General features: G+C 35.9%; 1 protein-coding gene across 5 annotated transcripts in view; it reads right to left on the minus strand.

Annotated features, from left to right (window-relative positions):
- RBM27 (RNA binding motif protein 27) overlaps nucleotides 1–15,822 on the minus strand; it is an 81,070-nt gene that overhangs the window by 14,724 nt on the left and 50,524 nt on the right. For 4 of the 5 annotated variants that reach the window (XM_004744702.3, XM_004744699.3, XM_004744701.3 and 1 more), the window contains 6 exons: nucleotides 14,585–14,725; nucleotides 8,461–8,580; nucleotides 7,462–7,536; nucleotides 7,154–7,318; nucleotides 5,612–5,716; nucleotides 5,299–5,490 (listed from right to left, as the gene is read on the minus strand). In XM_004744702.3, the coding sequence (XP_004744759.2) occupies nucleotides 5,299–5,490; nucleotides 5,612–5,716; nucleotides 7,154–7,318; nucleotides 7,462–7,536; nucleotides 8,461–8,580; nucleotides 14,585–14,725 (798 nt within the window). The remainder of the gene's footprint in view (nucleotides 1–5,298; nucleotides 5,491–5,611; nucleotides 5,717–7,153; nucleotides 7,319–7,461; nucleotides 7,537–8,460; nucleotides 8,581–14,584; nucleotides 14,726–15,822) is intronic. The other variant, XM_013052339.2, reaches the window with a different exon arrangement.

Raw genomic sequence — 15,822 nt, forward strand, 5'->3', positions numbered from 1 at the left:
AAGGACTCTTTTTTTAAAAGTTCTTTCCAAACTCACTGATTTTACCTTAAAAATACATAAAATTCTCTTTATATGCTACATAATACTATTTTATATTTTTAAACTTAAATACTTAATATAAAAATTAATATGGGGGTGCCTGGGTGGCTCAGTGGGTTAAGTCTCTGCCTTTGGCTCAGGCCATTATCTTGGGGTTCTGAGATCAAGCCCCGCATCGGGCTCTCTGCTCAGTGGGGAACCTGCTTAGCCCACTCCCTCTGCCTGCTCCTCTGTCTACTTGTGATCTCTCTCTCTCTGCCAAATAAATAAATAAAATCTTAAAATAAATAAATAAATAAATAAATAAATAAAAATATGGTGATATATACCGTGTCTCAGTAAACTAGAGTCATCAGGCCAAATATGGTCCAGCAACTTATGTTTGATGGCCTGTGAGCTAAGAATGGTTTTTATGTTTTTAAAAGGTTATAAGATTGAAAAAGAAGAGAGATTCCTGGGTGGTTCAGTAAGTTAAGTGTCTGCTTTCTGCTCAGGTTATGATCTCAGGGTCCTGGAATTGAGCCCAGCATCAGGCACCCTGCTCAGCGGGGAGTCTGCTTCTCCCTCTCCCTCGGCCCCTACCCTACGTGTGCTCTCTCAAATAAATAAATAAAAATCTTAAAAAACACAAAACAAAACAAAACACTGGGGTGCCTGGATGGCTCAGATGGTTAAGTGTCTGCCTTCAGCTCAGGTTGTGATCCCAGGGTCTTGGGATCAAGCTGTGCATTAGGCTCCCTGCTTGTGCTCTGCTGCTCCCCCTGCTTGTGCTCTCTCCCTCTCTCTGTTAAATAAATAAATGAAATCTCTCTAAGAAAAAAAAAAAAAAAAAAACAAGAAACTTAAAAAGAAAAGGAACGCCACCTGGCTGGCTCAGGTGAAGAGCATGCGACTCTTGATCTCAAAGTCCTGAGTTTGAGCCCCATATTGGGTGCAGAGATTACTTAAATAAAAAAAAATTTTAATTAAAAAAAGAAAAGAAAAGAGAGAGAGAAGGAGCAGATAAAGGAAGAGGCAAAAGAAAACCTGAGAGAGACTGTATATAGCCAACAAAAACCTAAAGGTCCTTTCCAGAGAAAGTCTGCTGACCTCTGATATAGGCTATTAAAATATTTATGTGTGGGGCACCTGGGTGGCTCAGTTGGTTAACCATCTGACTCCTGGTTTCAGCTTAAGTCACGATCTACTGATCATGGGATCGTCATGGGATCAAGCCCCAAGATGGACTCTCTACTTAGTGAGGAATCTGCTTCAGATTCTCCTTCTCTCCCTCTCTGTCCTCCATGCACACGCATGCTTGCACTCGCTCTCATAAATTCTTTAAAATATTTATATATAACATGCTTAATGTTATATATAGTTCTCATTATATATTAAATAGATTATGTATTTTAAATATGTATATACTTTAATTTATACTTCTTTTTAAAAAATATAAGCAGCTGGGATCTAAGAGCCCAATATTAATACATCTCCTCTAATTTGGTTTTAAAATAAACAGTATAGGGGCGCCTGGGTGGCTCAGTGTGTTAAGCCTCTGCCTTCGGCTCAGGTCATGATCCCAGGGCGCTGGGATCGAGCCCCGCATCAGGCTCTCTGCTCAGCAAGGAGCCTGCTTCCTCCTCTCTCTCTCTGCCTGCCTCTCTGCCTACTTGTGATCTCTGTCAAATAAATAAATAAAATCTTTAAAAAAAAAATACTAATATGGGGGTGACCGGGTGGCTCAGTCAATTAAGCATATGCCTTCAGCTCAGGTCATGATCTCAGGGTCCTGGGATCAAGCCCTGTGACTAGCTAGCTCCCTGGTCAGCGGGGAGTCTCTTTCTCACCCTCTGCCCTCACTTATGTGCAGTCTCTCTGCCTCAAATGAATAAATAAAATCTTTTAAGAAAACAACAACACTAATATTTCACCCTAAACATGAATGTGATATTAAGAAGTATGATTTAAAAAGTAATATATGTTCATTTGGAAAGCAAAGAAAATAGGTCCTCAGAAAGAAAACAATGAAAAACCAACTTGAATTCTGCCAACCTAGAAATATAAATTTAATGGACTTTCATTCCAAGTTTATGGATAATCTTGTATCCCACTTTTTTTTAACCTAAAAGTCAATCCTGAGAATTTTCTCGTAGCATTACTCTTTAAAAACAAGTTTTCAAAAAAACAAAGCAAAACAAAACAAAACAAAAAAACAAGTTTTCAATAGCAGTAAAATGCCACTGAGAATTTAGATTGCTCCCTTTTCACTATTACAAGGGGTGCTATACTAAGCATCCTTACAGCTCTTATTTGTATACAACCATAATTACCTTATGATAAATTCTTAGAAGCAGATTACTGGATAAAAGAATAAACTAAAGGATTCCAGAATTAGGTCCTCATACTGCAAAAAAGAGCTTCACTGAATCCATCCACCATCTTTTCATACAGGTATGGTTCATCCATGATCCTTTCACAATTATTAAGGACAATAAAAGAATACTGAAAATATCCATTTTACCTTAGCCTTGGTGGGATATAAAATACCTCAAAGAAGTTTACTATATCTATTTACAATACCGTCTAGGCATATATATTTCTGTAGTTCCTTCAAAGAAAACATACTCCACTGCCCAATTATCCATTACTAGGGTATGTTTCTAGCACTCAAGACTGTCTAGTAGCACCCTATTAAAACAAACAAACAACAAAACACCATCAAAACTGATGGCAAGGGGCGCCTGGGTGGCTCAGAGGGTTAAGCCTCTGCCTTCGGCTCAGGTCATGATCCCAGGGTCCTGGGATCGAGTCCCGCATCGGGCTCTCTGCTCAGCAGCGAGCCTGCTTCCTCCTCTCTCTCTCTCTGCCTGCCTGTGATCTCTGTCTGTCAAATAAATAAATAAAATCTTTAAAAAAATAATAATATAAAATAAAAAATAAAAACTGATGCCAAGGGCGCCTGGGTGGCATAGTCATTAACGGCTGCCTTCAGCTCAAGTCATGATCCCAGGGTCCTAGGATCGAGACTCACATCCGGCTCCCTGCTCAGCAGGAAGCCTGCTTCTCCCTCTCCCCATGCTTGTGTTCTCTCTGCCAAATAAATAAATCTTTAAAAAACAAAACAAAAAAACAACCCCCCCCCAAAATGTGATGGCAATGTCTCCTTCTCAAAGTTACCTCATCTGCACTGCTTTGTTTGTTCCTTCCCCAAATGCTGGGACATGCCCCTTTTCACAAACTAAATGCCATCATTTCAGACTTATCAAATATATGTATACATGAAAATTGGTTATCAAATGCTCTAGAATGACCCTACTTATGAGAAGGAAAGAGATACATGTGAACATGAGTTCTGGGCTAAACCTTACACATCTATCTACATAGTCTCCAGAGACCCTCAAGATACAACACACAGCCTCCTACCTAACAAAGATAACCTTTTTTTTGTAACTAGAACGCTCTGCAAATTCAAATTTAAAACAATTCTGCTTTGCTTCAGTACTGCCACACCAGAGCTCATAATGGGTTTAAATGCCCAACATATTTGGCAAAAAGATAATAATTTTATATACTCAACATCAAAAGACAAAAATCACATTCTCCCAGCTCCCCAAGAATACCCTGCACATGGGTAGCTCTCCTCTCTGTATTTTACTCCTCAAGTAGTCACTTTAAAGCTAGTCTCTCAGTTTACAAAAAAAAAAAAAAAAAAAAAAAATATAGATATTGGTCAAACTGGTGAAAGAAACCGGCTCAAGAATGAACAGAATGGGGAACCTGGGTGGCTCAGTGGGTTAAGCCTCTGCCTTAGGGTCAGGTCATGATATCAGGGTCCTGGGATCGAGCCCCGCCTGCTTCCTGCCCCGACCGCCTGTCTCTCTGCCTACTTGTGATATCTCTCTCAGTCAAATAAATAAATAAAAATCTTAAAAATGAACAGAATGCAGCCAACATAGCTCTCAAATCTGGACACTTTAACAAGCTACTATTCTTCAAACGTCAGGATGAGAAAAGATTAAAGGGCATCATACTAATAAGAAACGGTGTGTGAGGTCTTGCTGTTTAAGACTTCCTTCACCATCTTGAACACATAATAGGACTGAAAATGGGGGCAGCCCTTAGTCAGCTTAGAGTCCAACTCTACAGATTTCAGCTCACGTCATGATCTCAGGGTCCTGGGATCAATCCCTGCATGGAGCAGGGCACTGGGCACAGAGTCTGCTTGAGATTCTTTCTTCCCCTCTGTCCTTCCCCACAATTCATGCTCACTTGCTCACTCTCTAAATAAATAAATAAACGGGACTGAAAATGTTTTCTCTCAAAAAAGTTGTTTGAGGAGCAGGGATTCCAGATTTTAAGTCAACTGTGTGTATTTTTATCTTGGTTCTACCACTTACTAACTGCATGATCTTGGCTGGTTTACTCTCAAGTTTTATTTATTTATTTATTTATTTATTATTGTTTTTGGTTTTTTTTAAGATTTTATCGATTTTTTTTTTGACAGAGAGACACAGAGAGAGAGAGAACACAAGCAGGGGGACAGAGGTGGGAGAAGCAGGCTTCCCAATGAGCAGCGAGCCTGACGCCAGGCTGGATCCTAGGACCCTAGGATCATGACCTGAACCGAAGGCACACGCTTAACAACTGGGCCACCCAGCCACCCCTACTCTTAAGTTTTAAACTTTCATTTTCTCATCTGTACACACAGAATTTCACATGCACTTTATACAGTTACTTAAGATTAAATAAAATCATATATGAAAATGCTCTAACACAAGTAACACTCAGTATTTATTAAATGAATGAGTGGAAAGAGAATACTCAGTTAAAGTAGCAAATTAAACACAGTCACCTGTAATAAATCTCTGTATACATGTTTATCTAAAAGTGTTTGCCACTATATACAAAATATAGCGATACATGTTTCTTATTCTAATAAATTCCTCCTTTGAATTCTGCCTTCATCCCAAGCTATTTTCACTTATTGACTATAAACACCTGCTAAACCATGTAACAACCATAAAAAAAAAAAAAAAAATCAAATATTTGCTTGGGAACAACCTGTCAGTACAAACACATTTATGGGGAGTATTATGGAATTACAAAGCATGAGCTGCTTCTTGACCTTTAAATATATTAATAAGAATTTGCTAATACCCATTTTTTTACAACTTGATTTTCGAATCTATAAAACACTTGACATTTATACAGAAGGCAGCAAGAAAATGCTGAATACAGTGTTTTTAGAGTTGGCATCTGCCTACTTTAAAAACTTACTGAGAAATGCTGAAGTAATTCATCTTTTTCCTCCTCAATGAATCCCCCAACTGACAGTGCTTTAGGGCGATGATCCACCACCATGTGATTCAGTGAGCCCCTTCCTCTTCCTCCACGGCCTCTGCCTCTTCCTCGACCTTGAGAGGACATGGTCTTTCCTCGACCCACAGGTAAAATACCTAATCGTGCAGCCTGAATAACAATAAAAGGTAGAATATAATACACATTGTCAGACTGAACCTTGGAAAACAGAGGAAGAAAAAAGTATTATCTGAGGTGTTAACCATAGTGGGTAACTCCTCTTAAATCTCACCTCAACCTGTAACTGACTGAGTTTTTTCCGTAACTCTGTTGTGTCTTCACCTGAGGATAGCCTCTTGTGAAGGTCCAGTTCAGTATCTAATAGTTCTTTCTGAGCCTTTGGAAAAATTAAGAGTAAAAATGTATTTGTTTAAAAAAATGTTAGATAACATCTAAGACCTTATTCAGAATATTATACTTACAGGATGACACATCTCTTTTGGCAAAATGAGAATAAGAGGATGCAATAAACCTGAGTGTTTTAGGGAAGGTTAACTGTACAAAAACACACAGAGAGTATACTGATACCAATAAAAAATAATAAGCAGTATTATTGCTTAAGATGGCCTAAGATTCAGACCTTGGAAACAGTCAGCTGAGAATAATTTTCTGATAGTAAAGAGTCATGAATGAAACACAGGCAAAATAGATTACACAGCAAATACTCATTAATGATACAAACATAAATAATAGCTACATAATGCTTTCAGATTTGAACCCTACAACTATCGTCATTCTCTTTTTGGTATGAGGGACAAACTGTCTGTCTTTAGATGGAGTGACTGTGAGAGAATTTCTTACCCCCTACATATACTCTCTAATTTTTTAAATGTGTATATGTTCCTTCTATAATTGGGGGACATTTCAATAAAAGTATTTTATTGTATTTTTTTAAAAACAATGTTGATGAAATAACTTTTTATCTTCCAGTAATAAAGAGTCACAATTCCAAATCCATTATAATACGGTACATAAAAATTTGCATTCTAAATATCTGGTAAATTTTTTATTCCAAGTTCCTAAAGGTCCAGAAATGAATCTATAACACCACTCAGGGATGTGGTATAATGGAACCACTGTGTACAGCAAGTATTCTCCTAAGGTAAGGAAACAAATGGCAATTAACAAAGTAAGACTTACATGGATCTAGAACTTCTGATTAATCTTTTCAACAGAATACCACATTTTTACCCATATAAAGCTGATGATACCTTTTGAATATTAAAAGAGATAGTTCCATTATACTATAATATTAGAAAAACAATTCATGTAACAGGAAAACACACTTTTTTCTTGCCATCACTTTAGCAATTTCATCTTCAGAAAAGGGAGCCAAAAATCCAGTTAAAAAACACATCTTTGGGGCGCCTGGGTGGCTCAGTGGGTTAAAGCCTCTGCCTTCGGCTCGGGTCATGGTCCCATGGTCCTGGGATTGAGCCCCACGTTGAGCTCTCTGCTCGCAGGGAGCCTGTTTCCTCCTCTCTCTCTGCCTGCCTCTCTGCCTACTTGTGATCTCTGTCTGTCGGATAAATAAATAAAATCTTTAAAAAAAAAAAACAAACAACAAAAAACCCCCACATCTTTAAAGAGGGTATTAGCACCTCTTTCAAAGAGAGTACACAGAATATATAGAAACATTAAAAAAAACCCTGTCATTCTAATTGTCTCCCCATTAGACTATTAGCTACCTAAGGCTTCCAGTGTATTTTCAAAGAGCAAAGCATGTAACAGATTTTCAACAGTACTATGCTGAATGGAAAATACAAATAGATACCTCTGTTTTTGTCTTTACTTTAGATGGTGTGGAGACTGCAGAAGATGTTTTTAATTCATCTTTCAACTGTGAGATCTTTTCACCAAGCTCTTTCAAAGTCTTCATTATATTTGCTCTCTCTTCTGGTTTCATGTTTTTGTTCTTTTCTAGCTTAGATATTAGCATCTATAAAATAACGCAGAAAAAAGTAAAACTATGCTTAGTAAATTTTAATATAAATAACGCTTATAAACTTTACTATGAGGGATATCTCTGTAAAATCAATTATATCCATCAATTCCAGCAGGCAAATAATGAGCTCATCTCACCTTCTGGCATTCTATTTGTTTTTCTAGCACTTCTTGCCTCTTTTTCCTCATGTCTTGTTGCAGCTTCAATGCTTCCTATAAGAAAAGATTAAAAGAATCAGTAATGGATAACAAAATTTGCCAACATTTGCATATATCTGATAAAAGATCAACTCAATTCTTCCAGGTCATCCCTATGCTGTTCAAGAAAAATTTTGCTCCTAATCAAAAAACAGCTGAAACCAGAAATGAAACCTTTAAATATATTTTCTGTATGAGAGTTTATATTTATAACTGTACTTGAAAAAATATTTAAAATGCCAAACACTGTATCTATGACATTTACATTCACTTGAATAATGTAAATGTATTTATGAAGAAAAATAAGATTTGTTTTCGTTTGCCAATGTAAAAAGCCAATCTTTATTTTCCAAGTTTAATGTTTAAAAAATGTGAGATGAAGCTAGAGGACAGAAATCATAGCAAATTCTATGGATCTCTGCCAGGAAAAAATTGCCTCTCACCCCTCTCTATTAATCAAATCTCCAATTATACTGGGATAATACATATAAATATCTATTTGAAAAACTCATACGAGTTTAAAATCTAAAAAGATAATGCAACTCAGAACTGAGTCATATGAGTAACAACGACATAGATGTTTTACTTTATGTGAAATATTTTCTAACTTACAAATCAAGAGAGGAATTAAAAGAGGAAATAATGAAATAAAACTGCTTCTTTACCTTGGAGGAAAAAAACAAAACAGGACAACTCAGTGTTCTTTATTTCTATATGGAAAGAATTCTTTCCTTGTGATTCATGTAGCCAGTGAAAGGCAACAGCAAAATATTTTTTTGTCTCTTCTTTTTTTCAAATATACACTACATCCAGAAGCAGCTAAATAAACATTTTAATGTAGTTTCATAACAACATGAGCTATTCAAATGTGTTAACATAATCACTTAGGAATTCAACGGGTCATTTCCTCTTTAAGGAAATTAGAATCAAGGCTGTTACCTGCTTCTTTTTAAGAACTTCTTGAACATCATGAGATTTAGACCCTGAACAAAGTTTTGAAGGTGTCTTTAAGTTTGAGGAGCTGTAAATCATTTTTGGATGGCCTGGAGCTGAAAATATCTATGAAACACAAATATAATTAAATTAAATTTTAGAAATGCTTTCAAGTAATTTTTTAGAAAGTCTGCATGTATTTTTTTTTTTTTTTTCAGGAGTTAAAACTTTTTTTACATTTAAAAACTTCACTTATGAGATTTTTATGTATACATAAATTCAACTGTCACTCAAATATAAAAACAAAAATTAATTTTAGCAATAACGTTTTTTGGGATACAATCACATTATTCCTCTTCTCCTTACATTTTTTTAATTGAAAGAAAAAGAACTGCAGCCCCTTATTATCTAGGAGCTGGCCAACTATTCTGGGTGAGGCCTTACTGTCCTGTTAAACAAAAACAATTTCACAGAGTATCAACCTCCAACAAGGCCATTCTTGAGACCAGGATGGGTCAAGACAAAAACAAGACCACTCCACAATCATGATTGAACCGACACAAAAAAGAGGAATACTAACTAAACAATAAAAACAAATAAAGATCTATCTCACCTAACAGGAATGACTGCAGCTTCTTTACCAATTACAGCTTTAGCATCATTCTAGTTTTCCCTCCTTCTAGGTTAAGACTAACTGAGACATCCTCCAAATCACCTAACACAAGATTAAAGTACTCTGTAAACATAATCTTATTGTATTTAATAAAATGCTACATTAATTTATAATCAAACATAAGACAAGTAGTTAGTTCACAGATCTGGTGGTCATCTCTACTGTGCTAGTTTTGGTATTTAGATTCCTTTCCCCTTCTGAACAGACCACTGTCCAGTTAGTCTTCCCTTAAGGCACAGAACTACATGATATAGTACAATCTTGCTGGTTCAAGTCTTTCCTAACATAGGCTCCTTTTAATTATTATTAATTAAATATATAAGGGACAAAAAATATAATATCAAGAAATTCACAGAAACTTCAATTGTGTAAATATTAAATATTCATAACCATACACAAAACTTCTCTCCATCATACTTCTCTCAAGAGTTAACTGTTGTTATTAACTATTAATTATTTATTATTAATTGAAGGGACAAAGAATATAATATTGAGAAATTCACAGAAACTTCAATTGTGTAAATAATATCATTAACTATTCATAACCATATACAAAACTTCTCTCAATCATACAGTAGTCAACTATCCTCAAAATTAAGCTACTTTAACTATACAAGAGTCTCTGAAGTACAGCAGGAACCCTACGTAGCTGAAATTCATGTTCTTATTTATTAAAATAAAAATGGCAGCACCTTCAATTTATTAAGCACTGTAGTACATATTAAACACTCCCCTTCCATGCTTTACTAACACGAAACTTTTCAACTTCCATAGCAACTCAATTTATTGAAAAGGAAACCAATGTTCCCAAGTTATCTAATACACCAGTAAGAGGCAGGTCAAGTCAATCAGGGCTGTCTGACTTCCAAATGTATAACTGTCTTTGTTTTGGTATCTTTTTATAATGGAATTTTTAAAACAAAAGAGTTATATTACCAATTTGATGTATCCATCATTAAGCACCACCAATTATTAGGACATAAAATACATTAGTTTCCCCTTATTCACAGTTGGGCTTTCCATGCTTTCAGTTACGTGAGGTCAACTGTAGTCTGGAAACAGATGACCCTCTGACTCATCAGAAGGTCATCAGTAGTCTAACACTACGTCACAATGCCTGTATCATTCACCTCACTTTACCTCAACATATAGGCATTTTATCACCTCACACCATCACATGAACAAGTACTAATATAGTACAATATTTTGAGAGCAACCTCTCTTTTATTAAAGTATATTGTTATAATTGTTCCACCTTATTATCGTTGTTATTCATTTCATTGTGCCTAATTTATATATTAAACTTTATTATGGGTAGAGATATACAGAAAAAATATTAGGATTTGGTACTTTCTATGGTGTCAGGCATCCACTGGGTGTCTTAGAAAGAATCCCCTGCAGGTAAGGGGAGACCATTATAATCCTGTTTTACTTAAATCCCCAACTCCACATTCATACCGAAACACTGCATTGTTTTATCTATAAATATTTCAGTTGTATCATTAAAAAATACGGACCTCTTTTTTAAACATAACCACAATACCATCATCACACTTAAAAAACAGTAACTCCTTAATATGATTAGATATTCACATCCTAAGATTATATTATAATTTTCTAAACATTTTTTCCCATTAAGGTCCATCTACTGACACTGGTTATATCTCTTAAGTCTCCTGTAAAACTGTTTCATTTCCCATCTCTTTTTCTTGCAAATTGTTAAAGAAAACACGTCACTCATCCTGCAGTATTCACCACAGAATTACTATGATACTCTGGTTAAGACATTCCGCTATCCTATGAATGTCCTTTAAATCAGTGAGGAACAGATCTACAGCCTTTACGACAATTTCGCATTCTCTGACAGGATTCTAGAAATCTCTCACAACTTCATTTTCTGGATGGATAAAATATTCTAGGATCATCTAGAATACTGTCAGCCCTAGATCTGGGGATAGCCATTTCTTCAAGAACCCCTGGTTCTAAGTGCTTGGGAGGGGGCAGGGGGTCATTAATACCCTTGGAAGGATTATTATTTCCAGATCTTTTCAGTGAGCAGAATTAAGCAATGTTCTAGAGTTTTTTTATTGCTTGTTTTTTAAGATAAAACAGTATCTGATTTTGTAACAATACAGTTGATCCTTGAATAACTCAGGAGTTTATAAGGGGTGCTGATGCCCCACCCCACAGCCAAAAATCCATATATTTAACTTCTGACTCCCCCCAAAACTTAATAGCCTACTGTGGACCAGAAGGCTTATTGATAACATGAACAATTAACACATACTTTGTATGTTACATACTGTATTCTTACGATAATAAATTACAGAAAACATTTAGAAAATTCTAAGAGAAAATACATTTACAGTCTTTACTGTAATTATTTTAAAAATTCATATTTAAAAGAGCCCAGACGTCCATCAATAGATGAACGGATAAAGATGTGGGGGGAGTGTGTGTCTGTGTGTGTGTATATACACTCAGCCATCAAAAAGAATGAAATCTTATGGGACACCTGGGTGGTTCAGTTGGCTAAGCATTTGCCTTTGGCTTAGGCATGATCTCAGGGTCCTGGGATTGAGCCACCCATAGGTTTCCTTAATCGGCAGGGAGCCTACATCTTCCTCTCCTCCCTGCTCGTGTTCTCCCTCTCTCTCAAATAATAAATAAAATCTTCAAATAAAATAAAATAAACTTATCTGAATAAATTTAAAAACATAACCGTGTACCAGAAAAAAATTCTTTAAAAAAAAAAAAAAAAAAAAAAGAATGAAATCTTGTCATTTGAAACAATGGGAACTATAATGCATTATGCTAAGCAAAATATAAGTTAGGTAAAGATAAATGCCATATGATTTTACTCATATGTGAACATAAGGGAAGTGAACGAAAAATAAAACATTATAAAAATGAAGAAGGAGATAAATCATCTGGGTGCCTCAGTGGGTTTAGCCTCTGCCTTTGGCTCAGGTCATGATCCCAGACTGAGCCTGGGATTGAGCCCCGCATCAGGCTCTCTGCTCAGCAAGGAGCCTGCTTCCCTCTCTCTCTGCCTGCCTCTCTGCCTATTTGTGATCTCTCTCTGTCAAATAAATAAATAAGATAAAATAAAAAAACAAGGGAGAGACTCTTAACTACAGAGAACAAACTGAGGGTGGCTGGAGGGGAGGAAGTAGAAGGGTGGGGCAACAGGGTGATGGGCATTAAGAAGGGCACTTGATGTAATGAGCCCTGGTCTTCTATGCAACTAATGAATCACTAAATTCTACCCCAAAATTAATAATAAACTACATGTTAACTAACTTAATTTAAAAAAAACCATAAACAGATAGACAAGTATATAGAAAAGTAAATACTAAAGTTCCATGTTCAGGTGGACCTGGCACAATTCAAATCCAAGTTGTTCAAGGATCAACCATAGTTTCAATTCAAAGCAGGACTACAGTGTTTTTACTTAACCTCATCTACCATATACTTCTTTTCAACCACATTAAAAATCTCAGTTGTCAGTGACAATATAATCCATTTGATTTAACCTACAATGCTAACAAACCAGCTTCAGAATACCAACATTGCCAACAACATGACTGTTAAAAAATACTTTGCAGGGGCACCTGGGTGGCTCAGTGGGTTAGGGCTCTGCCTTTGGCTCAGGTCACGATCTCGGGGTCAGGCCCCACATCAGGCTCTCTGCTCAGCGAGGAGCCTGCTTCCCCTCTTCTCTCTACTTGCCTCTCTGACTACTTGTGATCTCTGTTTGTCAAATAGATAAACAGTATCTCTAAAAAAAAAAAAATACTTTTTAAAAACTGCTTTTTGTCGGGGGGCCTGGGTGGTACAGTTGGTTAAGTTTCCAGCTCTTGGTTTCAGCTCAAGTTGTGATCTTAGGGTCATGGACAGGCTCTAAGCTCAGTGCACAGTCTGTTTGGCTTTCTCTCTCCCTTTCTCTGTCCATCCCCACAATATGCTCATATACACTCGTGCGTAAGCACGCTCTCTCTCTCTCAAATAAATAAATTTTTTTAATTGCTTTTTGTCCTCAGGGTTTATCTCACTATGAATATATAGTCAAGTAACTGTGTTTTAAAGCCTTTTATGCAAACATCAGTCAATTTGTCTTTTCTTTTTAATTTTTAGAGATGAATTTTTTCATTTTATTTTATAACTGCATTCACCATTTACATGGTTCCAAGACAAATTTCCAAAACCAGACATAGTCAAAGTTGTCTAGTTTCTTCTTTTCTTGTTGTAACCATCAAGATTTAAATTTTAGAAATTAAAAAAATTTTTTTCAAATTAATTTTAGGAATTTTTATTCCTATCAATAAGCAAATATTTATATGTGTTCATTGGACCTACTTGTTTATACTAATAGGGCTGACTATATATGTTTTGTTCCATTTTACTCTTCTTTTTTACCTAGTATATACTGATGATCACCTCATGGTTCATATGAAGATACTTCTCTTTCCATTGTAAAGTTGCACATATGCTAGTCTATGAATGTACAATTACATTTTAAGTAACTAGTCCCCTACTGATGGACATCTGGGTTGTTTCCAGTCTTTTGCTATCATCATAAAGAGCTTACAACTACTAGTCTTGTACATATATTTTTTCATAGTTTGACGAATATACTTTTGGCATACATTCTGAGGGGGAGGATTACTGATTTAGAATAAATGTATACATAATTTTGCCAGACACTGCCAAATTTGCTTTCATGGCATTTCCATCGGCATCTAAATATCAGATCTTTTTGGAAATTATCCTAGCTTATTATGTAACTTAAAAATGGATCTAATTTTATCTTTTCTATATGGCTATCCAGTTATCCATGTACCATCAATCAAAAGTCCATATTTTCCCCACTGGCCTAAGATACTGTTTTGACATCTCAAAATTCCTTTTTGCAAGGAATTGTCTTTTATTCTGTTCTCTTAGTCTATCCATGTGCCAGTATCAACTGACTTGGTTATACAGACTTCATAATATTTTTTACCATTTAGTAGGGCTAGCGCTAGTACCTCCTTGTTCTTTTTCAGAATTTTTCAGGCCCTCTTTGAAATAATCACCATTGTGGAAAGTCACCATACAGATACATTCCTAAAGGAAAGAAACTTCTTAAAATATATTCCAAAGTTTGAATTCCGATTACAACAGAATCTTCTTCATTATGTTCTTATTTAAAGAGGAAAAGAAACAGACTAAGAACGACATCTCCCTATTAATAAGTGGTTAAAATCTTCAAATTTCTACTTCACTTTGAGTAGGAAAAAAAATTTAACTGCCCATTTCTAGCATAATCACAGAAATTAGAGAAGTCTACCTGCCACACTCAGGTTAGCTCTCACATTTACCTTGATTGAAGAAACAAGACATTACAAATCTGGATGAAAGTCAATGTCTTAATTTCTCTCTGTCACTAAACAGCTTTAAATAATCTGTAATACGGACCTGGCAATCCTCTCCAGCACCACCTGACTGACTCAATAAGTGTGATGCGTCAGTCTGGTTACCACTTGCATGTCCAAGACGATGCTTAACAGGAACTTTGTTAAGAACATAGGCACCCGATGTCTGCGGTTTACTCATCATCTGCACACAAAATAAGCACATATGTGGTCAAAGTTTTTAAAATGCCAGGAATAATACAAATTCAGGGTGGTGATTACCATGGGGAAGAAAATAAGGAAATGAGAAGGGAGGGTGCTTCAATTACCCGTTAAGTTTTATTTTTTAAGTGGTAGATATAGAAATGACTGCCATTATCCATACTTCTATGGATGTCTGAAAAATGTCATACCAAAATGCATGCATATATGTATATATGCTCATACAGATAAAAATTTCTAATGATTTTTTCCAATGTTCCCTTTCAGGGATTTGGGAGTTTTAACTAATGGTAGCTTTTAACAATAACAGAACTGGGTCTAATAGATCACAAAGGTGACAGTATCACTTTAATACACCATGTGGCCAACATCCAGGGGAAGCACTTGCCTTTGAGCTCTAACATGAAGAGGGAGAGAGACAAAAGAAATCCAGGTTTAGGTGCAAATAAAAAGGATGATGAATGAAGACTATGTATGATAAGAATTCCTTTTTAAAAATCTGAATGCATTTAACTGAAACAAGAGAACACTAGGAAAAGGTTTATCATTATCATCAATATTGGAATGGCTCTACTGCACAGTAGTTTGTTCTTTCCTTCCTTCATCTAGTCATTCAAGTCTATCAAACAGCGCCAGGCCTTGTTTTAGGCATGCAAGACAGAATGAGTAAAACAGACAAAAATCCCCATTTTCTTGGAGTTTACGTTTCAGTTCTAGAAAGTTTTAAGGGCATTTTAAAAGAGTTTTCTAAATGGAAAAATTAAGACAGAAGAGTGGGTATAAGGATGACTGATTCTAACACAAAACAAAGCAAAAGTTCTAGATCCAAAGTTGTTTGGAAGTGGACAGTTACTACATTTTAGTGTTGAGAAGAATCACTAAGCATATTTCTTTAAACATGTAGATTTATGGGCCTCCTGGAGACTGGAGACCTGGAGACTGACTCTGTCAGTTTGGGGAGATAAGGCCCAGGAATTTGTACCCAGGTAATTAACACTAGCATTAGAACTTCAAGGTTCCTAAAAATCATCTGGAGCTTGCTTAGGCACTAACCATAGTGATTCTGACTGAATAAGGTGG

Source organism: Mustela putorius, unplaced genomic scaffold (assembly GCF_011764305.1).
Source record: "Mustela putorius furo isolate JIRA1106 unplaced genomic scaffold, ASM1176430v1.1 tig00000145_pilon_pilon_pilon, whole genome shotgun sequence".
In the NCBI taxonomy this organism is placed as follows: Eukaryota; Metazoa; Chordata; class Mammalia; order Carnivora; family Mustelidae; genus Mustela; species Mustela putorius.